We start from the raw sequence: 25,831 nt of genomic DNA on the forward strand, positions 1-25,831 counted from the left end.
TAAGTGGCCCCACTGGAACCCTTCTCATTCTGCCATTTCACAAGCAGTTGCGTGACCCCAACACCAGCAAGAAAAGGCTCTGTCAGAGGGACAGCACTGCTGGAGGCCGAAGTGCGTGTTTTATCAGAGGGGTTTAAGGTTGGAAAAGGAAGCTCCAAGGCTCACCTGCTGAAATGGGGCAATTCTTCCCCAGTGAAAAAGCAGCAGCTGCCAGCCTGGCAAACCTTGACTTTGGGATTCAATTAGGAAATACATTTCTGACCAAGAAAATACATAATGATCAAAAGTTCAGGCTCTAACTGTTAAACCTAGGGATGAATTCTTTGATAGGGTATTATCTTTCTTTCAAAAGGAACTACAGTTTAAGGCTACCTGGAATACTTCCTATGTTAGAATTTTTTGCCGTTTAAGTTTCCATTTGTCTTTTATTTTTTCAGCTTGCTTATGTGTTACGAACTTACCTGTCTCTGTTCTTTACCAAAAGGTTTTGCTCGACTCCTTCCATAAGATTCCTGAAGCAGTGGTCAAGGACTTCACGTTTGTTGTCAGGCTGGCTGGTTATCAAGGTTGCCCTTAGTTCACTGAAGTACTAGGATAGCAAAGCAGAGAATATTAAAGACGAGGTTTGGCAATTTAAACCCAGAGTTACTCACCTACACCTGGAGGGCTCTTGAGGTCTGTCTGAATCAGGTTTCAGATGCTGCCTTCCTAACTGCACCAGCAGTAGATCAGTTTGAAGATATCAAACTGATCAAAGTCTCAGTAGATCAGGACCGAAGTTTAGCGGTAACAGGTGAGGTGCCACTTTACCAGCGGGTGTTGGCCACCCGACCAGCTCCAGTACAGAAAGCCACCTACGAGAGGTGGCAGAAACACCCTTGACTACTTTTCAAGTCTTTTCAGAATGGTGCAAATTTGTGCCCTTTGCTGTGGGCTCTGATCGCTTCGGTGCCGTGATGAGACAGAGTCGCCTTCGTTTCTTTAGAAGCTAAGTAATCTATATGATTTTCTATATTACTATTCCCATTATATTCTGGCAGACCTATAGACTAGTTAAAATAGAACTTTTTATCACCTTAGGAAAATTTTGGCTTAGTCTAGAAATACGAAACAGGAGGGGACCTCTAGTGTTATCCACTTAGCCTACTACTACAGCCAAGCAAGTCATATAATCCTGTTTAGTCTTTATTATATTGGCTGTGTCAGTCAAAGTCTTATGGCCTTGGGCGTAAGCATATCCCATATCCGTGGTATAAGCACCGATACAGACAATTATTCAGAGGAGAATGAACCATTCTGATGAACCTGTGCCCAAGTACCTGGCAAAGTTTCTGAGCAGTCTGATATTGCAGTCAAGAGGAATATCGCAGGCATTCCCCAAATTTCAGGTGTATAACAAGATGACTTGCTAAAGGTAGGCTGAAAATCAGTTTTTAGTATGCAAAATTTAGTACACTTTTGAAGTTAATGTAACTTGTAGGGTGTCATACAGAGTATCAGAAAGCACAGAAGTCTGGGATTTGTTTGCCAGATTTTTGTAAAACCTTTAAGAGGTTTAAACCTTAAACAAATCTCAAATTAAACACACATCTGCTCCATCAAAATTACAGCTCTTCCGTACACACAGAAAAATACGGGATAACAAAAGAAAATGTAAAACTGAAACGCTAACGCTAAGCCCTGACAACTCAGCAGGATTATAGAAAGTGTTTGCTTTAATGTCTGCCTGGCAAATTACCTGCCCTCAATCTCGTTCCTCTCAAACCAGAAACATCCCGTATTACGCATCTTTTCTGACCGCTGCAGCAGTACTGGAAGTGAAGGCAGCAGCTGATCAAATAGCTGGGTCCCAAACTACTTAGGAACTCCGAACTGAAAATCACCTGGGAGCTGGTGTAAAAGATGAAATACCTGCCTGCAACAGACACGTGCCCAGAAGCCCTGTCTCCAGGTGACAAATGCAGAGTTCAACGTAGAGAAGGCCACAACCCTGAGATCTCATCCAGCGTCCACAAGTTGTTTTTAGAAAAAGGCATTTCCAAGAACAACTTCAGTCAACCTCGTAATGAAAAGTATTAACAGTATCCTCAAGTAACAGCAAGGAATAACATCTGGGCCTGCCATTAATGAGCACAGCATCCCATGGCATCGCTGGCGCGACGCTCTGGAGCTGTTCTGAGCCCTGGGGTTTCTAGGGCTTCTCTGCAATAACATCACCTCTGCCGGTACACTCTAATGCCTGTGTTTGTTGGCTGAAGGACAACAGCAAGCAAGGAGGAGACACGGTTGCCACATTATCAGGATACAGAGGGCTTTTTCTGCCAACCGCTCGTCCCTAGGATTTAAATTAAACTTGCCGCTACACTTCGGTATGGAAACGATGTCGGGAGCCAAGTGCAACCATCCCATTCCATGCTAAGCTGATGCCATCTCAAATATTTAGCATTTTTTTTAGGGTGGGCTCTGAGAATGATTCCCATTTTGGCATAGTTACCCCTATTGGTGCAGGCATGTATAAATCCCAATTTTTCTGAGTCCCCAAGTTAGCCTGATGCCTTCCCTTCGAGATGAATTATAGGCAAAGAAGATCTCATTAAAACAAAAGAAGAAGAGAACAAGCAGTAAAACATGGTAAATGCACGCTTGCTATCTCAGGAACTGTAGAGACAGAGACCCTACCTGAAATAAAGGAACCCATTTCCAATAAATAAACCAGCAGTGCACTGAAATGAGCCAAGAAAAGATGACTTTTACAGCCATATATAAGCACGTGTCCTACGTTGCCCGAACACAAAATAAATAACCTCGATGCAAAAGGGGCGATACAAATATTGTAAATTCTATTTCCTGTTCTCCACCCTTCCGGAAGAAATATAAGACTTGTTCGTAAGTAAAGGTGCTTGTACATATCCATGTCTGCTAAGCAAAACACATAATCATTAGAACTAGTCTAATTTCAGTAAAAAAGAATATTCTGCCAGTCACAAACTTATTCCTTATGATTTACAGCTCCATGGTTTTATCTTCAAGTGAAATATTTAATTTCTTCTTATACTGAAGCATCAAAACCAGATAATTAATATGTAGTCAGGCTAATACTTAAACACTATAAATCAGAAGCATTATATAAACAAAAGTGTCGTCTTGAACAAGATTGGGAATGCACAAAACTACTTATTTCCCACTTTTATAATGATGCAGTGACTCAGAGCAGATAGAAAATGATTAGTTTTCCCTCCAAAGTAGGAAATATTGCTTCCATCTGTAAAGTATAATATTGTGATGTCATAAAGTTTTCCTAAACACTGAATTTGCCCTTATTCCCTCTCAATCATTTTAAAAGAACTGCTCTCTCTTATAGAGCTTGGATTTAAATCACAATAACACACCAAGAAGATGAATGACAGTGCTATTGGATATGGCTAAAATTGGATCCTTCAGCACAGGTGAATGATGAGACAGCGCTTCTCTTCTTGATATATTTTCTTCTTCTATTAGTTTCCTTCCATAGCTGGGATTTCAGTTTGAATTTTAATGTATGCGGTTGCTGCTAATCTTAGTGTCTTATTTTTTTCCAGCACCCTCTTATTGTATAGACAATTCATTCTCCAAAGCAGTAATACACTGAGGCTTGTGACTGCCCAAGAGATAAAGCAATTCAGAATAAAGTTAGAGCTGGCTCTGAAGTATGGCGAATACAACAGGTCAGTATCTCCAGAAACAATGCCTTGCCATACAAAAAATGCACACATTTAGATCAACTCGCATTCATTTACTCGGATGGTTTCCATTTCAGACAATATTGTCTCTATTAAGTCACCAGGGAAACATGATGGTTATATCCAAATTCATAGTTTCAGGTTTTATTGAAAGGGCAAATTGCAGAGTATTTCCTGGTTTACAGAATCTGCCACAGATGCACACGATGCAAATTGCAATCAATGCGAGTACTTAAGTGTAAGCGCTCAGATAATACCCCCCAAAGCTAGTTGTTCCTGTGAAACCTTTCAGAAGAAGAAATTGGTTAACTATTTTTCTAGGAAGCAATTTTTCTGATGTGATTTCCACAGTGTTCTTGTTTCATATTTCTATCTAAAAGCCAGATGAGCTTGCACAACTTCTATTCCTGCTTAATTCTGGAAACGTGAAGACACAAAATTTATTAGAAAAAGGTTAATTACATACTTGCATGATCTAAGGTTGGGTGTAAAAGTTGGAGTAAAGGTTTGAGAGGATTTTTCATCAAAATGAAGCCACTCAGCCTCTGTGAACTAATCTGTAAAATACTTACACAGTACAAGAGCTGAACCCTACTCTCCGCACGTGAGCACAACGGAGCAAGGTCCCAAGGAAAGAGATGGGGAATTTGAAGGGCCACAGGCAGCTTTCTTCTATGTGAAATAATTATTTCAACTCTTTGGGCATGTGAAGAGTGAATCTGGCGGAATTTCTTAAATACTCACTTTCTCATTGAGAAGTATCAGTCCAAGCAGCGGTCTTGACACAGACCACTGGTTTCTGCAGTCTTCAAAAATGATGGTGTTCATTAGGATTGACATCATCTGAAAGAAAATTCATAGACAGGTTACATGAATATGGATACTGTTGTTATATTGTGTGATGTGGTGCAAAGGAAAAAATCATGAAACCTTTACTAACCACGCTGAAATCACTGAGATTTCATTTATGAGCATGGTATTACAAAATTCATTCTTCCAAACAAGTATTTCCGTAACCAAAACTACCAGGTGAAGAAAGTTAAGGAAAATGATTGTCAAAGCTCGGCTGTAAAGAAAAAGTTGAAGTTAAATATGAATTGAGATTTAGAGCTGTGTCAATTTAAGGTACAGGTTTTGACTTTACTACAGGGATTTGCCCCGTTGTCACACTACTTCTAGGAGAGCAATACGTGTGTGACCAGTAATCTATATTAGTTTCAGACTAATCCCTAGCTGCTCTTCAAGATTCTGGTTTTCTCACATCCACCTTTCTTTGTGTACGACACGGCAAGGCACTTGAAGGGAACACTTCCTATTTCGATGCAGGCCATCGTGACTACAGCAAGAAGTCTATAAATCTATACCATTTCCATCGCAGTTACAAATCTAGCCTCTGATTTTAGACATTTTACTTTACTTCTGTGACTTACTTTACAGAGCTCTACAGCAGGGATAAAGCCACTTCATCAACGTTATAAAGCACTGAGATCTATCAGCTCATACAATTAAGTTCTACTGGCACCCAAACAGAAGCTACATAATTCACTTTGCTCGTTGGCTGGCATGTAACCAGAGCCTTCGGCTAATGCCACGTGGAGTATTCTCCCTCTGAGGCCTCTTCTGGTCTTGCTGTGCTTCTGTATACCTCTGGTGTGTGTAGCCAGGAAGGGCAGGACTTATTTTAGGGACTGGCGCAATTTTTGTAAAAAGAAATTACAAAATAACTATAGAATCCATTTAAAGATAAAATGCTCTAAGATATCCTTGAGATACGTTAGTCCAAAATGCCAAAGGCCACAACACATACAAACCTAAAAACATTACTCAGAGATTAAACAGAGTGAAAATTTGTAAAATGTCACCAGTAAATAGTTTGACTCACGTTTATAAAATATCTACACCCTAAAACCAAACATAGAAGAAGTAGAAAATCATTAAATCCTTTCTTCTAGGCCAATGAGTAGCTATAAGCAGGGTCTCCAGAGAGCTGCCACACTGCAAACTAGCCTGTAATAACTGACCAAGGCGAAGTCAAACAGCATGTTTCACTAAATGAAAAAGATGAATCCTAGCACTACAAATCACCTGGAACAGATATCCACAAATCATTTGAGCTTTCAGGTTAGGAACATACGGTCTGGCGTGGGAAAGGCCAGTTCTTCACCTGACTTCACGGTTTATGTATCAGGCAAACTATTTGCCATCACTCATAGGACAAAACCAGTTCTATACTGCTTTGGAACCAATGCAAACAATTCAAAACCTCTTCATGAGCACTAACAGGGGCTTGTTTTCCAAACATGAAGAATAATTACAATTTCTTATAATTCATTCATTGACAGGTTTTCATCTCTGTAGCTTGTAACAAAGCCAGGTGTTAGGACAGAAGCAATTCTTAAAGTAATTAAACGAACTCACTCAAGCTGTGATTTAGTCAGAGCACCATGACTGATATACCCGTAATTTCTTAGAAAAAGTGCTATGCACGTAGAGAGACTTTCAATGTGATGCTTAGTCTAAAAAGAGCATGCTCAGAGACAAGTTCACAACTGACCCAGAGGGGAAGTGCCATCCCTTCAAACTCCACCTTTATCAAACAATTCATGAGGATGTCTTTAAGGTCTCTAGCCCAGAATCGCTACTAATTCACAAATTCACTGCAAAGCAAATATTTTAGGAAAGTTTTTGGCCTAAATATGGGAGAAGACCAAAATGCCCAAAATTCACCTGGGAAACACTAATTTGCGTCTATGCATAAGTAGTAGAGACAGTACTGAAATAAGCAAGGAATACGATGAATGTCATAATTAATAAAAACAAAGCCAATATAAAGCAATCTACGTAACAGTAACTATTAATCGTGTGCTTTGATATTGGCCAACCAGGACGGGAAACAGCAAAAGCCTCCCTCCCCCTTCTGAGCTTTTTCCTCTGACAAGATCCTACCATCAAACGTTTTTATTTTCTCTTCTGACTCTAAGGATCAACGAACAAGTACCCTTTTAGAAATCATTACCCGCGCAGGCGACAACACTGCATTCAAGAGTTAGCTAGGTCTCGTACCTGGACATACGTCTGTCTCTTTTCTTCATGGGTCAACCCATTCCTCTCAGTTAAACTAGACAGTCACAACACTGCCAAGCGTTAATGCTTTCACACAAAGTTGCCTCTGTTTAAAGGAACTGCTGGGACTAGTGGTACCACTGCACTAATGCGATCGAGGTTGTAACATCTGCCCGTGAGCTCTCTGGAACAGTGATTAATGCCTCTCGTGAAGTGACGGAAGTTTATCACTCGCAGAGGTGGACAATTTGGAATCCTACTGTGTTGTCTTTGCAGATGTCTTAGACATCCCACTTCTTGCAAAGATTAAAAAAAACAACACCAAAACCCAAGGTGTACGGCTTGGCATTAAGAATTGCACGCGTAAAATCGGGGCAAACCTATCTATCATATCAAGACCCCTGTTGAAGGTTGTCAGGAGTGCATTACGGCACAGGCAGAAGACAACCAGCAATTACTGAGCCTAATTCCACCACGATGAAGGGCACCAAAATCCACGCTAACAGCCTTAAACCTCCTTTTCCCGTTTTCCGTGTCTGTCTCTCACAACTATTGCTGCTGCTGCTTTGTTTTCCTCTGCAGGTTTCCTGTGCTACGTCTGCGTGAGCCTTCAGCAGGCTGTTTGCATTCCAGGTCCTTCTCTGTTTTACAGTGCTGCCGACGCGCTCCGAGAGCGGCTGCACCCGCAAACGAGCGCGAGGAGACCACCCTGCTGGAGAGGACTCCTGGCCAAGGGCGGCAGCCTGCGCAGGCCCATCCGCCAGGCAACAGCGCTCTAGACCGGGCTCTTGCTACTTTCCGATGAAGCTTTGCCTCTGCAAACACCTCTGTTCGCTGGTGACGTACCAGGCTTTAACTCTTTCTCGGACAGAGGTTATCAGGCTTTCATTTATTTTCACTTAAATCTCCCTCTCCCACCTCTCTACTGTTTTCAGGTGATACAGAACAGCTTCCTCCTACACTGACAAGCGACATCCACCGCTTCCTCCTTCAGACCTCACGGGATCGGTGATGTGACTCTGTCGCGACTGGGAGAAACAGGTCGACCCATGTCAGTAAAGAATTTCTAGACACTTGACACAAAGCTCCATGTATTTGCCCGTTTCTGTTGCTCCCCCGAGTTGATCAGGTCACGAGGGAACAGAAACTCTTACGGCTTCTGAAGGAGGCTCTGAAATAATGTGCCACCTTCTTCATATTTCATTTGCTGACACACATTTACACGTAATTTGTATTTATGATGGCAACACGTACAGAAATGATAACTGCAATTTTCTGAAGATGAGATCTTGCCCAATGCCATCTACAAAGGGGGAGACGAAGGCAGTTACGTGGCCAGCACCGCTGCCCCGGGGCCACCCTGCCCGCTCCAGGCCGTCAGCTGGACCGGGGTACACGGGCAAGCGGTCAGCGGCCAACAGCCACAGCACGGGCTGCATTTTTATTTCGCTTCTTTTGAGAACTGCAGAGCATTCGAAGCGTGCCACTGAACGACATCAGCATTACCATCCCGTTTTACAGAGGGGCTGACTGAGGAGCAAAGCCTGTACGCAAAGCCACGGTGATAGGGGCTGAGACCGGGGCTCCCCTCGACTGCCTCCGCTCCTTCCAGCCAGCACCCAACCCCGGTCACGCCGCTGCTAGAGACCTCCAGCCCCTCCGACCGGGCAGAACCAGCAGCTGGTGGGGTTCAAGTGGACTTGCACGTATTTCGCACGCAGGCGTCAGAGGGAAACCCGCGCTCCGGTCCACCCTCCCTACTCCACCTTCGCCACAAGTCTCATCGTCTGACAGGAGAGCGCAAAGCAACTCGACAGCACAGCAAAGCGTACGGCGCCGAAGCAGAACTGATGGAACGCGCGGATTTTTTTGTCTTCTAGGTGGAAAATACTCTACCAGTAGAAACTGAAACATTTTGCTTCAGGAAAATGACTTCTCAGGTCCTACCGCAGACCCACCGCAACGCAGCGGCACTGGAGCAGCCGGGGCAGCTGCCCGAGGCGGGGGCAGACGCGGGTCCTCCTGCTGACTCAGGCAGAAAACAAGGTCTCAAGGTGGGGAAAGAGACATTAAAAAGGAAGGGGGCGGGGGAACAGCTAATCTATTTTCTACTTAGTTCAAAACGCAACCTTGCCTCCGTTCTCTTATCTTAAACGCAGGGCGTCACTTTATCTGGTTCAATAATGTTTCTCCTGACACATTTGTTCTTTACAAAAGGAACTATTGACAGAACAGGCAAGAATAAAGAACTGTTCCTCCAATAAATTAATTCTTCAGAGCTTCTCTTCCTTCAGAGCCTCTTTCTTTCTTGGGTGGAGGAGGAAAATGTCAGTCAAGATAACCCTCATTCTGAAAACTTATTGTAAAAGAAGCTGCCTTTCTAGTAAAAAGGCTTTTTTTTTTTTTTTTTTTTTTTTTTTCCTGCTCCATGTTATCAATAGAGAGAGCACTGGCATCACTGCAGGTCCTGTAACTCATTTCTCTCTCCCATACGTTGGGATGAATATTTTCTTCTGCTGCCACTAATCACATTTTAACATAAAGAACATTGTATTAACACTGGAGACAGCAGTATGTATGCCTTTACAAAGGATTTAGAATGGTCAAGAACTTGCATAGCTTTTAACCAAACACTTGGCTAGTAATAACAGTCCTTTTTCCCAGTCAGATCTGAAAAAGGTTCAGATTTTTTCATTGTTTAGTATATGAAATTTGGTAGTTTTTTGTAGCTCTAGCTTCAGACAGTCCGCTCTTAATTTAGGAGCTGTGATTACTAATTTAAATGTCCTTTGGAGGTCTCAGTTCTTTCATCATCAATTCTTCCCATATCAATAAATGGATCATCATTTACTAATAATACAAGGAAGATTTAAATGCCCCAAGATTATTAAATACCTTAAATTTTAATCTGTTGTTTTAAAATATTTATTTTACTAGAAAACCTAACTTTCACATTGGTATTTTCCATGATCAACGCTAAAATTTCCAGATGCAATAAGAAAACTAAAGCCTTTACTTATTATGGAAGTGAGAACCAGCCCATCATTCCTAAACTAAAAACATCTAACTGTCAGGAACAGCAAATCAGTCGAGATTTGAGAATCGCACATCTTGTCCCCCTGCATGACGAAACTACATTAGACCCACAAAGAGCTTTGACAAGTTGTTGGGGAGCAGGGGAAGCGCGGGAGGCTGGCGCTGCAGCTGCCGGGGGTAGCTTCGACCTCCAGCTCCAAATCTCGGGCCGAGTTACAGGACAGACGGCCCCCTCGGCTCCCTCTGTCCCGTTGCTAATTTTCATTACGTGTGTAGAAGAGGGGAGGAGCCGTGGCAGGAGGGGCGGCGGCGGAGAGAGAAGAGGGCATCAGACAGGAACGCAGGCAGTCCCTGAAACCGGGCTAACGTAACCAGAGCTCCTGCTCCGAGCCTTCTACGCTACCCTCAGACCAAGCTTTTCTTTCAGCCTGCATAGGCTAGATTCCTCCAGATTTCTGTTGGCAGAATATAGCATTTCACCCTATTTATATGTACTTCCACTATATGTATTTAAATAAACACTAATAACTAAAATGTCGTGATTCAACTGCTGAAGCTTAAAATTGTGAGGGACCCAATCTTGTATCTCCATTTGGAATAGTTCAGTTGGGTCTGGCCTTTTTGTTTCCTTTTATGAAAAATTAAGGTATAAATGGCTGGAAAAAATCCAATCCTCGTGTCCGGGTGACACACTGCATACCATGAACTCGTATATGCCTGCAGCTGATGGACTGAAATACGATTTAAGTGTACCTTTCATAGGGTATTCCTATCAGTTATAGGTTATGTCCTGCTGGGAAAGTCTTTTCTCCCAATATTCAGAAGGGATGGAAAAGGGATGGCTACAGATGTGAAAAAGGAACAGTTACAGGGAGCGTGGAGCTCGGCATTTCCCCGGGTATGTCTTTAAAACTGGCCAAAGGGCCGAGTATGGGACATTCACTTGAAGTAGGTCCAAATCATGGGCCAGCCGGAATAATCATAAAATAAGACTGTATTAACTTACATCAAACCTGACTTTGTATCTGAAAGAGAAACCTGAGTACACAGTCTGAAGGATACATTTAGGATGATAGCTTAATGCTAACGGCAAGCACCTGCAACGCACCCATTAAATTTACTACACCAGATCCACTGCAGTTTTCTGTTTTTTTCACTGTTAAAATAAATTGTCATATGTTAATAGCACAATAACACAGACCAGTGGTGCAAAGTGGACTTTTCAAAGCTAAAGCTTACTTTCATCATTTCCTACCTTTAGCCAGCAGTGAGCTGCCTTTCAGGCAGTGGAGAGGATCACAAGCAGATGTTTGTGCTACCCTACGGAGTAACCACAGCAGGGCTGGAACACGGGCAGCAGCTACATCCTGCACGCGAGCTGCTCACAGGGAAAGATTTTGCCCTACACTAGCACGTTTTCCAACAGTATTTTAGTATCTTTCGTCTAATCTGAGGGCACGTTCTAGCATGACAGAACATGTTCTTTTCAAATTACCGTTGTATCTGAATTTTTTATGTGAAGGACTATAATAGTCGGGTCCAGTCTCGCCTGTCAGAACTGAGTCCATCTATCCTAAGGGCGACCGTGCTCCTGGGTGAGCTGGCATCCATCAGGGATGGAGAAGCGATGCCAGCTGGCTGCTACAGACTCACCTATAGCGAAGCAGTAAGTCTCACGGGATGGAGCAGTTTTGCCTAGTCTAAGGCTTGGCTACATTAAATGCTGGAAGCGGAACGGTTAACTGCAGCAACACTTGAAAATGCCTGATGAATGAAACACCTCCTTTCTGCAGGGAGGAGGGGATACATTTCATTAATTATTACCTTCCAGGGTGTGCTGACTTGCTTCTGTCTGTGCTGAATTTCATGTAAACCCTCTGTTGAATGTCACATACTCATATGCTGCCTGAAGTGCTAGATTTTGTATTTGGATATCTGGTGTAGCTGACAGATGTTTACAAACTCGTGTATCTGCACAGCTTCTTTTTGCCTATCCATCTGTGCTCCCTGATAGACAGCAAATTATTCCACCTCAGGCTGGAATAATTTAAGATTGTGACATCAACCCTTAATCTGCATTTTTTAGCTGGTAGCATTCAGAGATTTTCAGTTACAGATACTAGAGTGTCATTTTAAATTAACCTAAGCTGTTTATTTAAGAGTCAGCCATTTCTAAACAAGTGGCTGTAACTATACAGTGTTACAGCCGTTTTTAAAGATGACAGAACTGCGATTAACTGGGACTTTCGATAGGCACGACCTGCCATAATTTGTAACGCAAACTTCAGGTTGGTGTGGTGTAGCTCTTTAAGAACCTTATAAAAAATTAATACATGTTCCCCTCTGCTTTTAGCAGCATACAAAGAAGCAGCTTGGTTCAGGTCTTTGTAAAGCCAGTTAGTCTTATCTCAGAAGAAGATCCTGAAGCATTTTTTCCAGTCCACGTGGTAAGAGCCTCTCCCTTTCTTGCACAGCCAACACTCTTATCCGAGAGGTGACACAGGATGAAGTCAGTGTCTACTACCAGCATCTCTGACCAAATGACTAGTTACAGATTATTTAATCCTCTTGGGAGGAAAGAACAGCAGTTTCACCTACACCAAAGCCTTCCAGCAAGAGTCTGTCTTCAGGAATGTAAATGAGCCTATGCCTAAATCTTTCAGTCTTCCCCTTAACTGACACTAGGACTTAACAGTACGCATCTTTAAATTCCTCAAACGCGAGCCAACACCCTTCTTTCTCTTCTCCTGCTCCTGAGAAATTCGCCGGTGCCTTCCCTTGCATCAAGTGCTGGGAGTTGATACACAAAAGCACCTGGGGATTTTCAATGTTGCACTGGGATTTCAGGATCGGAATTGGGATCTTTGCCTGCTGGATCATTAGTTCTCTGAAACCTCTGTTACAGGAAGGCCTTCCAAAATGCCAGTCAAGTGGGGAGGGAAGACAAGGTCAGAAAATGCTATTACTGGAAAAATAAAATAATGCAGTCTAAAACCAATTTGAGGCTAATCTCAAACTTAATCTCCAGAAACGTTCCAGAAACGTATAAAGCTGCATACGGGAGGAAAGGCTGAGCACGAGATCCGCTCTAAATCCTTCATCCAAGGAACTTCAAGGTATCCGGCACCGAGCGTGCGCTTATCCCTGAACCCGAACTAGACCCACGCCGACACCGAGTGGAAGCGTGCTCGCTGCAGCCCTCGGGGACGCAAACCCCACACGTCAAGGCGCTGTCCTTAAACTGGGCTTAAGCTTGCACTCACCTTCAAGTCAAGCCCAGCCTAGCATCGATCACGTAAGCCGCCTGGCCTTGCAGCAACACGAAGAGATCTGCCGATCTCTTTTACAAGAGCCCTGATGTTGCCTGCCACAAGGCAGCTGGGATTCGCAGGCAGCCTGAGCGTAGGCTCTAACCGCGTGGATGTCTGCCAGCAGCAGACCCAGAGGCATCCCCCACACAGCAACAGTAACCAGTAGTACACAGCGAAAATTAGAACCAGGGTAATTATTTTACCCATATTTACCTTGGTTTAGCACTGAGACGGAAATAATCGGCAGGGACAGGGGAGCAGGATGGGCTTTCAAACCACACCTTGAAGGAAATCGGAGTGTAAGAAACCCAGGAGCTTGGCTCTAGCCACTGTTCAAGGATCATCCATACAGCAAAGTGACCTACTCCGTATTAGCATAGAACTTAAAAAGCCTAATCCAGGTATTAATTACCATTGCCTAACAGATTCCAAGCCTCTTCTGTTTTCAAACTGTTCATAAATTGATTCTAATTTCTTCTGTGGAACAATTAAAAGTATTTTTGCTATCCTGATGAACTGAACTGTAACCAAAGCTATTGCAAATAAACATAAAAGACAGATGATAAAGATGGTAATAAGCATATTGCTACTGTGTCCTGAATAGTCACCAACACTTCTTAGTGAATATCATCTTTCACAACAACAACAAAGGATAAGAGCACAAGGCTATTTCATGCAGTCATCAAAACAAAATGCACTGAATATTATATTTCATACTAAATACATTACCCTGGCAGTTTGACACTCAACATTTCAATAGATATTGCGACTCTCTAACATTCTGCCTGAATTTCTGCAGATGGACTTTTAAGTATCAATGGAAGATTACTTTACTTGTCACACTAAAAAGATTTTAAAGAATGGTTGCACACACTTCATTTTTAATTTTTTTTATTTCTTTTTTTTTTTAAAGGGAAACGAATCATGAATTCGGAAACACAGTTATACTGAAAGGTCAAATCCCGTGTTGCGTAGTAGTCCTTTGTGTGTAGTGCTCTTTCAATAGCTGAACTGTCTTGTCTCTGATGTGCCCAGCAAAGCATTGGGAGGATTCGCTCACGTTAAACTAAGCTGACCTAAACTATGCTAAGCTAAGCTGAGATAAACTAACCCTGTTCGAAACTCATCAATCTGTTGCAATACTGGGATTTTTTAAAAACGTATTTTATTTTATTTTTAAACTGTGCAGGCTCCTAGGGAGATGTACATACACAAGAATCTTAATTTTCAGTAAAAAACCCCAAACAAGTAAACACCAGGGAAAAAACCCCAACAAACTAAGCTTCTGGATCTCATGATTTCGGAAGACACCTTGAGCACACAAATACCTCTCAGGATCACAAGCAAACAAAAACGACAGCAATTTATTAGCCTAGGAAAAAAAAGTGGATATTCAGGTTCAATTCCAGAGTCCTGCAAATCGGAAATCTGCCAAGATTAAGTGGGACATGCATTTAGCGTACGCCAGTCATTACAAGGTTTTCCGCAACAAACCAGCCCTTTTCACCTGATGCACACCTTCCCGTTTGCTCAAAACGAGCACTGACTAGGTCAGAACGCCGCACGATCGCCTCATCAAACACCGGATCTCCAGACAAGCATCATCTCATCCGCTATAAGCTTCGATGGGCCACTGCTATCACATCCAACGGCAATTAAACATCCTTGTAAGCCGTTGCTATTCTAGAATTTTAAATTTGATTTTTTTTTTTTTTTTTTAATGGGGGAAGGGGATGGTGTTTGTTCACTGAGACCGAGTTTCATTACTCACACGGCAAATCTGCCAGTAGCAGATCATGGAATGGATTGTTACCTTTCCCTATCCATTTTGTAAAGATATTGCTTTCTTTCCAGACTGCAAGCATCACTTCTAACTGGATTTTGAATTATAATGTGAACTTTACAAAATTATTGGTGCTATTCATATCGCTAGTTAGATTCTACAGAATGGCAATATTTTTTGCCCTTCCCCAAACCAGCACCTCTTAGTGTTTTATATAAAACAACCACGGCCAGCAGAAATCGAACATTTCCAAGTAACGTAAAGTATTACATTGCGCTGAGTAAACAAGGACTACAACATTTTTGTGCTTCTCCTTAAACTTATTTGCCTTTTTGAAAATATTTATGCAGCAGAGAAGACATAAGGTTATTGAGAAATACAGCCAGTTCCTCTTCTTTAATTGAAACATTTATGCTTTTCGTTCTGGTAGCAAAAAGCAATGAACAGTAATAACGCAAGATAAATATACAAGAAACTTATAGATATGATTGTAAAACAACATCATCCTAATGTTTTCATTTAATTACCCTGAAACGTATTCTATTTAATATTCATTACTCAAAAGCCAATTTAAAAGAGAAAGAGGTGAAGGGACTTATTCAGAAAGACGGACTGTCATTCACTGCAATAGTTATCTAATATACAGAAGTTAATAAAGCAGATTAATCTACAAGTCCCTTTAAGCCATCACTGAGTTTAGAACAACTGCCTCTTTGACCTCTAACCCTCCCGCTGTGCACCAGTAGCAGGTGCCAGCTGCACTAAAATTATGGCTGACGCGTTTTAAGGCAAAGGCTTTTCTTACTTTGCTTCTGACCAGCAGCTGACCCTGTAGGAACGATTGTTTCATGTGCTGGCCTAAAGGCTACATAAACCAGTAACTGATAAACAAAAGCATACATACACCAGCTGCCTAGCCTGAGGGTGCACATCCAACACTGACACCTCTAGCAGTTTGTGCTGCACGCCGGATCGCCGCTTTTTGTTTCCATACGTGAATTCTGTACAATACTTGTTACTTCGCGGAACTAAACTTCTCTCCATCCCCAAAACTGTTTGTGTAAACTATTGCACAGCTTGGATGATTAAGAGGAGATTCCCAATTTGATTTAGCACCATTATTAAGAGCGTGAAATCTTCAGATACATCACTAATGATGATGTATTTTAACATTAAAAGTCTTAAAATTAAATTACTCGATGCACATGACAACAAATCACAACAAGGCTTTAAACAAAGCAGAATTAGAAAAGACACTAAGCTCATTAATTTTTTTCATTTCTTAATTGACAGCACTCACGTAGCGATAGCTATACGTTTAGCAATATACTTGAGACCGAGGCTGCTGCCGCCTTCACACATGTGCAGCAAGAAGTGCGTATAAAAGAGAAGTAACCGTATTTTTCATTAAGATAAGATAGCTTTGACATAGTTATTTTGCTGATACAAATTACACAACCACAAAAACAATCAGAGTAATGATTAAATGCAGTTATGTACATGGGAGACTACTAGTGCAAATGTTAACATATTTAAATGGGTTCCCTTCATTAAAAAAATTATATATGATATTAAACCATCAATCAAATTGAAACACTAGAGTCTAAACGTATTGTCACTGGTTAAAATAAATGACTTTGAGACTGAATTTTGGCTCACTCAATATGGTGCCTTTTCTGTTGCTTAGCCACCCAAGTCTCTGCTGGCTTGGGCTACAGCTGCTATATCTCCATCCCTTTCAATTAATAAAGAAAGTTATGATAGTATTGGATAACATTTTTAAATTGTGCTAAGAGGCTGAAAACAGATGTCCCAATGAAAATCCCTCTCACTGCTGTATCAAACCTTTCAAGGCTCAAGCCAGCAAAAGCTGAGCGCTCTGCTCCCGATTCAGCTGAGCCTTTAAGCACATTTAATTTTGAGCATAGGAACAATGGCACCTGTGGGGTTGATCTGCTCTTAAAATTAAGCATATGTTCACACACGTGGCTCAAGGTGTTCAGGTACTCAACATCCAGCACAACTGCCCTCTGTCAGTACAATTTGGATTTCTTTTTGTGATGTGCTTATACGCAAGTGCTTCTGCATGGGCCACGAAGCACGCATTATAAACACATCTCTTCAGGTTTTTATTTCCATTACTGTGCATAACTCCACACTAGCTGTATATGGCACTGAGGTTTAGCTGAAAAACAAAAACATCACTGATTTTACTACATAAAAGGGAAAAAGGGAAAGTAGCAATTTATAACACGTTTTTATTTTAGCAATGCCACTTGATTTTTCATTGCGGCTGGCATCTTTACTTTCTGTTTTACATTTGCTACGCAGTGCTGCTGCGCCGCATCATTTAGCGCATCTTTGTCACTTGAAGTTCTAAGTCACAAGCGCTCAGCTCCCACGAGCAGCCTGGTGAGGTTTGACCCACCGCCGTGAAGCCACGCATCCTCCTCCTGTTACCACAGTACTGCCCACCCCGTCCTTGCTCCCTTTTTCAGCACCACCACGCTCATCATCCCCCGCGCCCTCGGAGTTCTTCGTCCACCCGCACACCTTCCCAACCACCCCCTGCAACACGCCTCTCCTAGAGAGCCCTCTCCAGCCCGCGTACTCCATCCACCGCATTCCACTACGGCAATCGACGCCACCTCTTCCCGCGTCCCCCCCAACCGTCCTGTACCGCAGCGCTCCGCACCCGTCACCCCCAGAAATGCCGAACCCTCGGAAGGGCTCGGCTGGAGCAGCGGAGCGGACCGGCCAGCGGCCGCTGGCCAGGAGGCGCGTGCCTTCTGGTTGCCGGCTGGCCGTGCCGCGCAGGTGCACGGTGCCGCTCCACCGCTGGGCAGGCCAAACAGCACCGCCGCCGCTCCCACACCGGCCAGTCGGAGACGGCTTTGGCTGCACGCGGTGTCTTGGCGCAGGCACCGCGCAGGTCTCTATCCAAACATCGGTACAATGCTCAAACTCGCCGAAATCCCCTCCTTACTCTTATCCACGCGATCCTCCTGAAAATGACGCACAGAATGTAATCACCCTGCAACACCCTCCCCTCATTCGTTACCCCTATACCTAACGCACCTCTCCAAGAAACACCGAAATGTCACTGAAATCTTGTTTCTATTCAACTGACCAACCATTCATCCCCCTTCCACATCCAGCACAGAATTATTTCAGCGACGGCTACGCAAATGGAGCTCTTCACCTACCGTGCGTGGCTCTTAGGAACGTTTGTCAGAGCTACGGGTGAAAGATGCTACAAAACCGATTGATTTTTGGAAAGAACTAACATGAAGAGTATTTTACCATACCAAAATTGAACTAACAGCCTAATGCGCACAATTCAGCAAGATAAGCATTTACAGGAGATAAAGGTAGCATCTTAAAACCAAAAATTACACTTCCATTTCCAAAGTGGAGCAAGCACCAGCTTCGCCTGTCAATCCTGGAGTAACAGCATAGAAAACTAAGAGCCTTTTAAAATTATTTATTAAAGCGCTCGTGACACAACATAATGTAACAGCGATCGTTGAACGCAATACTGCTTTCTATCCATAGATCTCAAATTACTTTACACAGGTTAATTCAGTTTAGTTGTAAGACACCATCACGAAGCAGTTGTTTGCAGATGAAGCTCAGACCAAGTAGCTCGCCCAGGGGGAACAAAGCTCGTGGCTCAGCAAAAAGCAGGGCCAAAGCCAAGAGCCACTGTCAGACTTCAAAGGGAAGCCGTAACTTGCTCCTAAAGCGGTTGTGTCACTTCTGTGTTTTCTATTGCTCCCGTCTCGCACAGTCACGTCAACCTACTAAAAAACCAGAGCTGCTACAGGACCTACGTAAGCAAACAAAGTAAGAATTAACAGGGTATAATTACACAACTCTTGCTGCTCTAGAGGCTAAAGAGGACGGGAGCCTCAGTCGGCGCCGTACAGCTATTTGCTGAACTGCCTTCAGCTGCTGCGTCGCCTCCCGTCCCGGCGGAGGAGCGCCCGGCCGTCAGCCCCCGGGCAGGGGAGCACCGGGGCGGCTCCGCTGCCGCCTCGGGTACCGCCGGGGAACCAGGAGGCGCCCTGCGCTCGGATCCGCGGGGCAGCCCCACCAACTGCCCCGCTCGGACGGCCGGGGACGGCCGGGGGAGCCGCGGGCAAGGCCCCGGCGGCAAGGCCCCGGCGGGAAGGCCCCGGCGGGCCGCTCCCGCTCCCGCCGCCGGTCACCGGGGGCCCGCGGAGACCTCCCGCCCCGCTCCTCTCCCCCCGTCCCCGGTCTCGCCGCTGCCCCCGCCGGCACCTACCGCTCGCCGCGGCCCCGCCGGCCGCTCGGCCCCGGCCGGCCCCGCCTGAGGGGAGCGGCGGCGGCGGCGGGGACGGCGGGTCTCCCGCGGCGGGCGGCGCTCGGCCGGGGCCGCCGCCCCCGCCCGTCCCGGCGGGCCGGGAGGCGTCCGGAGCAGAGTCGGCCCGGCCCGGCCCGGCCCGGCCCGGCTCGGCCGGCGGCAGAGCGCCGGGAGAGGGAAGAGCAGGCGGCCGGGCCCGAGGGGAGGCGGGCTGTGCCCCGAGGGCTGCGGGACGCGCGAGTTCTCCGGCTCCTTCCCGGGACCCAACTCGGAAGAACGCTCCAACTAGTAAATAATTGCCGTTATCGTTGCATCCGTTTAGTTTAAAGAGCTGACAAACCTCTCTAAACTCAAAGCACAATTAGTCATTAGGGTCTAGTTTTTCAGCACTGTTAAGCAATTTGTAACCCATTCCTTTTAATAGGGTTATGCATTACTTAACCGACACAGATGTCTTGAAAACTGAAACCGCTGGTTACGGAGCAGCAACCTTGTTCATTAGCTTCCATGATAGTCAAATCATCTATAAAACCAGTGTTTAATGGCCAGCCGATGAATAATCAATGTCTCACTTTTCATCTGAGTGTGAAAGTGAGAATAATCTAATACACCGTCCCCCTGGTAGAACGCGAGGCCTTGGGTTCCGTTTCTATTCAGGGCTGATTTATAACCCAATGGAAACCTGATGTAAACATATGATCAATGAGTCCCATCATTGCTGATAATAACCCCCAACCGGCCCACTCCCTCATCTCAAAAGCCATCCCTTTAGGCTATTAGTTTCGTCCAGCTAATCCTCTCTACTATTTCTGCCTGCTGCTTTTACCTTGGCCATCCGTTCAGTCCAGCAGACTCAGAAGTAATTTTATACGCAGCAGAGAGCGGGTGGAATTGATTTTTCACTCAGTGCTCCGTTCCCATCTGAATAATTATCAATTTTACTGCCTCATAAAGGGAAGAGTCAAAATTTCAAATCAATTCAAAAGAGCTTCTGAGACTACAGAAACTGTGCATGAGAATAAAGGTCAAAGTTGTCAGTGACCTCGGGAGATGATGTCAGATATTAGTACACTGAGTAGTTGACATCAGAGGCACTCAATACGGTATGACTAGTGCTAATGCAAATCATATTTATGCTGACTACTGGAGACCATCCATTAATATTTAAAACAGTATGTGAAAGCCTGCATTCAAAATAAATATAACGTATTCCGCAGAATCTGAAGTTAATAAAGACAGATCACCACCCAGTCATATGCTGTGAAGTGAAGGATTACTGCATATTAACAGACAAAGTATTACATCAAGATTGCCACAAATGCAGGCAAGCCCAGAGCCCAGGTTGCTCTTCTGCCCCTTATGTTCCAATACGTTGCACGCACGGTACAATACTGAGCAATCTGATGTACCCAACTGCTGACTTCATTGCTAGTTTCCATGAAACCCCTATTAGGCAAGTACAACATGAGAACCTGTAATATGACAAGGGAATCATCATATTCTGATAATGATATCAATAATAAACATCATTAATATTCTCACAATATGCTATATACTGCCAGGAATATATTAGCTACCATTAGTTACTTTTCACCTTCAATTAGAGCAGTAAACAAATGACAACAATAACTGTAATGACTGTATGCCAGGCTTTTTCCAAACGACCATGTACCTATTAGGGAAATGTAAAGACTACCACACCAGTCATCTGCATTTTGTTAATAACCTCCGTTTTCGTTAAAAGCCTCCAGACCTGTGAAACACGTCTCCTGCAACGGCATCTTTGCAAATGCATTAGGAATCCAGAGATTCTTGTAAACACGCATTTTCAAATAGTTTAATGAGATTTTAAGGGAATGTGGCATTGAGCAAATGTAGAGATAGGTAGCTATGAACATCCTGATCTCCCTGTAAGGTACTTGGGCTGTGATAAACCTGACGGGGCTGGGCAGGGGAAATCTCTCCTAAGCAGTACAGCAGCCACTTCCTTTTCAGAAGCATGAGATTTAATTTCTATTGTATTTACCTTTAACAGAAAAAAATCCCACTGAGTCACCTATTGCAAAATAAAATATTCAAACTCGATAGCATACAGCCATTCAATTTACACATTTCATTACCAAATGTGTGGTTCAATGCCAGAATTTCTTCTTCTTCCTCCTCAAATACTTTAGGGAGCTTTCCTTCCCATTTGTCCCATCTAGAAACGTATTGATGATCTCACACACCTCTTTTTATGAGCAAAAAAGGAACACCAAGTTTTAAGATGACTGTACAGACCAGTATAGTATCTCTGCTTTTCAGAATGACAAAAAATATCTTCAGTCTTTGGTTGTCATGAGAACACAGCTGAAGCTACTCAGGGTTGCATACCAGCGTTGGGAGGTTTGTTCTGTTACCAAATAGCCAGTGCTACCCTGGCGTTCAGTACCACAAAAAATCTGGACAGTTCAGAAATGTCATAATATCCCATAGAAAAGACTGCTAATTCACCTGCTGCAGAATTTCTGGGTTCTGCTGCATGAAATGAAGCAATCTCTGTCCATCCTGTGAAATCTCTCTACATCTTAGAGTCTTCTTGCCTTCTTTAGCGAGGTGCTTGAAGAGGTAGGTGACAATGTAGTCTAAACTAGCGCAACAGCTGGAGGAGACGATTGTATCTGTGTAAAAAATGAAAGAGTTTTGAAATTGTTTCCATAAAAGAATAATTAATAATGACATGTTATAGTACTTGGAGAGCTCAACTTTAATAATCTCTTTGACATTAGGCTAATCGATACATTGACAAGTCTATTTTTGATACATGAGTTGACTAGCTTTAAAGACTGCTTTTATTAATGCACAGTGGTATTAAACCTTTGCTTCTGAGTAACTGGATAGCTCCATGTACTAAAGATCCTGTGAACTCCAGTGAACTTCATTCACAACCGTATGAATGCAGCTGCCTCTCTGCGTCCTGGAAGGCGGTGCAAGATCAGGGTTGACATTTTACTGGTATTCAGTTCACATTCAGAAGGCTCCAGATTCCTGGAAACTAAAATTCTGTTTTGATCTGCTTACCGAAAAGGCAAGGTTAAATCAAGTAGAGCTGTTGCCCAGGTTTTTCTCAAGTAGTATTTCACAATGTTTCTCTGCCCCAAATAGCTTACAATCAACGTCAGGCGGCAAACAACGAACAAGGGCCATTAAATGTAGTAAAAGGGTGATTGCAGAACAGCCAGTTAGTCATTTTGCTTAACAACTCATAATTCAAGTAGGTTAAAGTAAATATGGCTGGCAGCAACACAATAGCAGTCACTACCAAATACTTCATAAATGTCCCCAAATCCAAAAGTCATGACAGCAAAGGAGGATACTGTTGAAAAGCAGAAGCAAAAGCCACTTCATATCTTTACTTACTGTTTCTATAAGTAAGGGAGATTAAAAGCTTAAACCTATTTGCAGAGTAAATATGTCTGTCTGATTTATGTAAGTTATTTTGTTGCTAGGTGTTGCCTGCTGTGCCGCTGCTGCGACAGACAATTCTGCTCGCTTCCGAGCATCAGCAGGACGGTAACAGCGTACTGGTCCTTGGTTCTCACGCACGCTCCCCTCGTCCTCCTCCTGAGACGAGCGGCGCACCCTTCCCCCTGCCCAGCCGCTGGCTCCTTCTGTCCCGACACCCGAGATACTCCTTGGCCCCAAGACCCGCTCTGGCGACTGCGGCATTTCCAACTGTGCTGCCTTCCAGCTCCGGTCCCATAATCCCGGCCGGAGCCACACCTTGGAACAACCACCAGTTCCTCGCCATACCAGCGCCACCGCAGCTCCCTCTGCCCAGGCGGTGGTCTAACCTGCCGGGCGCGAGGTTCAGCCCCAGCCGATACTCTCTGCGACTTCCAAAGTCGGATCCAAACAAGCGGAGCATTCGGGACTCCATCCGGTTGCCACTGACTTCAGCTAGAACTTGTCTAGGCCTTTTATAGTTCACAGTATTTATTTTAGATGGGCCACTGGAGTAAGGGATGTGTGGGGGTTGCAAAAGGAATTAAACTGTTAAAATGCTCATTCTGAGGGGAAAGGGATTAGAAGGATCCAATTAAATGTACCTTGAATTCTTTAAACTATGCTAATTTGGAGGCCTGCCAACCTTGCAGTGTTCATTTAAACACATCCCTCTAGACACTGAAGTATTTTGATCTGTGTCTGTTTAACTCCTTAGGCTCTGTGCTGACACTATTAACCCTTTGCCATCTAAAACCTAATTGTATTTTGCTAAGAGTGTTTTGAAGTAAACACTGAAGACACATTTACAGGCAAAGAAGATACAAATGGTCTCCTAAGACTTGATCTTCCACGGCAAGCAGCTGACTTAGCAGCAGGAGTGAAAAGCTATCTAACAGCTCACAGAAATGAGCTGGAGCATCTCAACTCCGTCCCCACTGGACCGGCGAGCTTCCTAGGACTGAATTCAACAGGGCAGGATGTTAAGACACATTGCCAGAACAAAGCTGAGTTCAAAGTTACGAGTCTAGCCAAAGTAAGACCGCAGAATCTGGCACTCGTCGTGTTCTCAACCAAAACAGTCCTGCATATAAACTAGAAATGCAATTCATGATGGAATTGAATCACCATCAATAACAACAAGTGAGAGATTTGAAAATACATATTTCATAGGAGGGCTCTGCTGTATTTCTAAACCAGTGCTTAACTCTATTTCTTTTTAAATTGAATAATACAAAGTAAATCAGTATCATCAGTTTACAAAACAGCAGTAGTTCTAAACATGCTGATACTGTACAAGTAGATATTTTACATTCGACAGTAAGTGATTTTAGCAGGACAGCAGACAGGTCTATGCTATCATTTGCTCATGAGAATCTGATATGAGTGTTAAGAGCTACTTAAATTTGCCCATAACTATATATCAAATATGCTTCCCTATGCTCATTTTTCCTTTTGATTGCAAGGATATAACAGACAGGGAGCATCAAGCAAACTCCCTTGAATGACTCTTCTGGGCATGTGGAACCTTGTGCTGGAGCAGAATAGTGTTCTCACTAAATCTTAGCGAGACAAGCCAGCCAACCAAATAAATAGAACAAGAGCAACAAGGAGCTACCAATTCTGGGCTACGGACAGAAGAAACGGGCGAAGAAGACAGAATAAAGATAGAATTATAAAAGAAGCTGAGATCTAAGCTTGAGATAATCAGGAAAAATGCAGTCAAACCACGTTTCTCACTTCTGGTCAACTCAGCCCTATCACCTGTGAACTAATCATTCAGATCACGAAGCAAGTGGGCCGTGGTTACAGAAAATGCCAAAACCAGCTCCACGTGTGTCAACGTGGATCCAGGAACAGTTCAGCAGTTTTGTCAACCAAAACTGAGCTCTCTGGACTTGATGACGAGGTAGGTGCTGGTGGTGGGCAGGGGACAAGGATGACGACTCTGGCACCAGTCACCATCACATTCCACTAGCTCTTCTGGTTTCGTCTTTGCCAGTATGCTTTCATTTCGTGTTTTGGGGGCTAATTTTACATGCACTTTTTTATTATCTGTGTGTTTTTGTCTTATGTAGGCGATTCCAATCAGCCATTAGCTCAAGTAACTGGAAGTTGAGCATGTATGTTAGAATGGGTTATATTATTTTAAAAAAGCCAACAAAACCCCCAAACAACTTGAGGATGCCATTGGTCTCAACAATATGACAGCAGCATGCTGAAGGGGAATTATTTTTCGACAGTTTAATGACATTGCTGAATCTCTGCATATCAACAGATTCTGTTTTGGTTTTCACATAAAGGCAAGGAGAGGGAGTTAAGTGGTATTCTCCCTGTCCATCAATTGCTTACAGTTCAATACTGGCATTATTTGCCTTTGAGACTAAACCTGGAAAGTAAATGGATTTAGCAATTTAACATCTAAATTAGGCAGCAAGACAGAAAAAATGTTTTACTTTTTCCTCAATGAATAGCATACTATACTATTAATCACATGAGAATTAGAAAAGCTTTGCAGAGATTAGTGACAACATGCCAGGCAGACTACATTAAAAGGCTCTGATCCACTGAGTCAGCTGTGAAAAAGCCAGGTAAACACTTTAGAAGAGAACTATTGGAGTGTTTATCCTCGCAATAAAAGCTTAGATGAGGGCTTCCATTATAGCTGATTTACAGCTAGGCGCTTCAGAAGGAATACATATTCTTTCACAGTGTTTATAAAGTGTGGAATCAAGCAAGGTATTTACTCTGCAACAGAATGAACACTCCTCAGAAATAAGGATTTGGGGAATGTTTATCCTACAGCTGACAACAATGAGAGTCTCAAAGGTTTCACATATATAAAGGGAATAGAGAAAAAAGTCAGATACTTTTTTTCTGTGAAAGAGAAGTGATCTCCTGGTATTTAATTTTTAAAATAAAAAGACAGCTATTTCATTTTTATAAACATTTCTGAAAATGACTTGTATGTTCTAATCAGTTTAAAACACAATTCCCCCTCAGATGGCTTATAGCCCTGAGCCCTACTATTCTAAGATGTTCTTGTGGCACTGATATAATTCAGTGAAAAAGGCAACGCTTGGATCTACTTACCCATTTTCCAAGGGTG

The 25,831-nt window shown here is 43.4% G+C and overlaps 1 protein-coding gene across 1 annotated transcript in view; it reads right to left on the bottom strand.

Moving 5' to 3' along the window:
* The window catches only part of RANBP17 (RAN binding protein 17), a 164,165-nt gene that overhangs the window by 3,119 nt on the left and 135,215 nt on the right, over positions 1-25,831 (bottom strand). Inside the window, exons 25-27 of the mRNA XM_049829625.1 lie at positions 21,733-21,899; positions 4,464-4,562; positions 462-589 (exon numbers count right to left, since the gene is read on the bottom strand). Of these exons, the coding sequence (XP_049685582.1) occupies positions 462-589; positions 4,464-4,562; positions 21,733-21,899 (394 nt within the window). The remainder of the gene's footprint in view (positions 1-461; positions 590-4,463; positions 4,563-21,732; positions 21,900-25,831) is intronic.

The sequence above is a fragment of the Accipiter gentilis genome, chromosome 26, assembly GCF_929443795.1.
Source record: "Accipiter gentilis chromosome 26, bAccGen1.1, whole genome shotgun sequence".
Taxonomy (NCBI): domain Eukaryota; kingdom Metazoa; phylum Chordata; class Aves; order Accipitriformes; family Accipitridae; genus Astur; species Astur gentilis.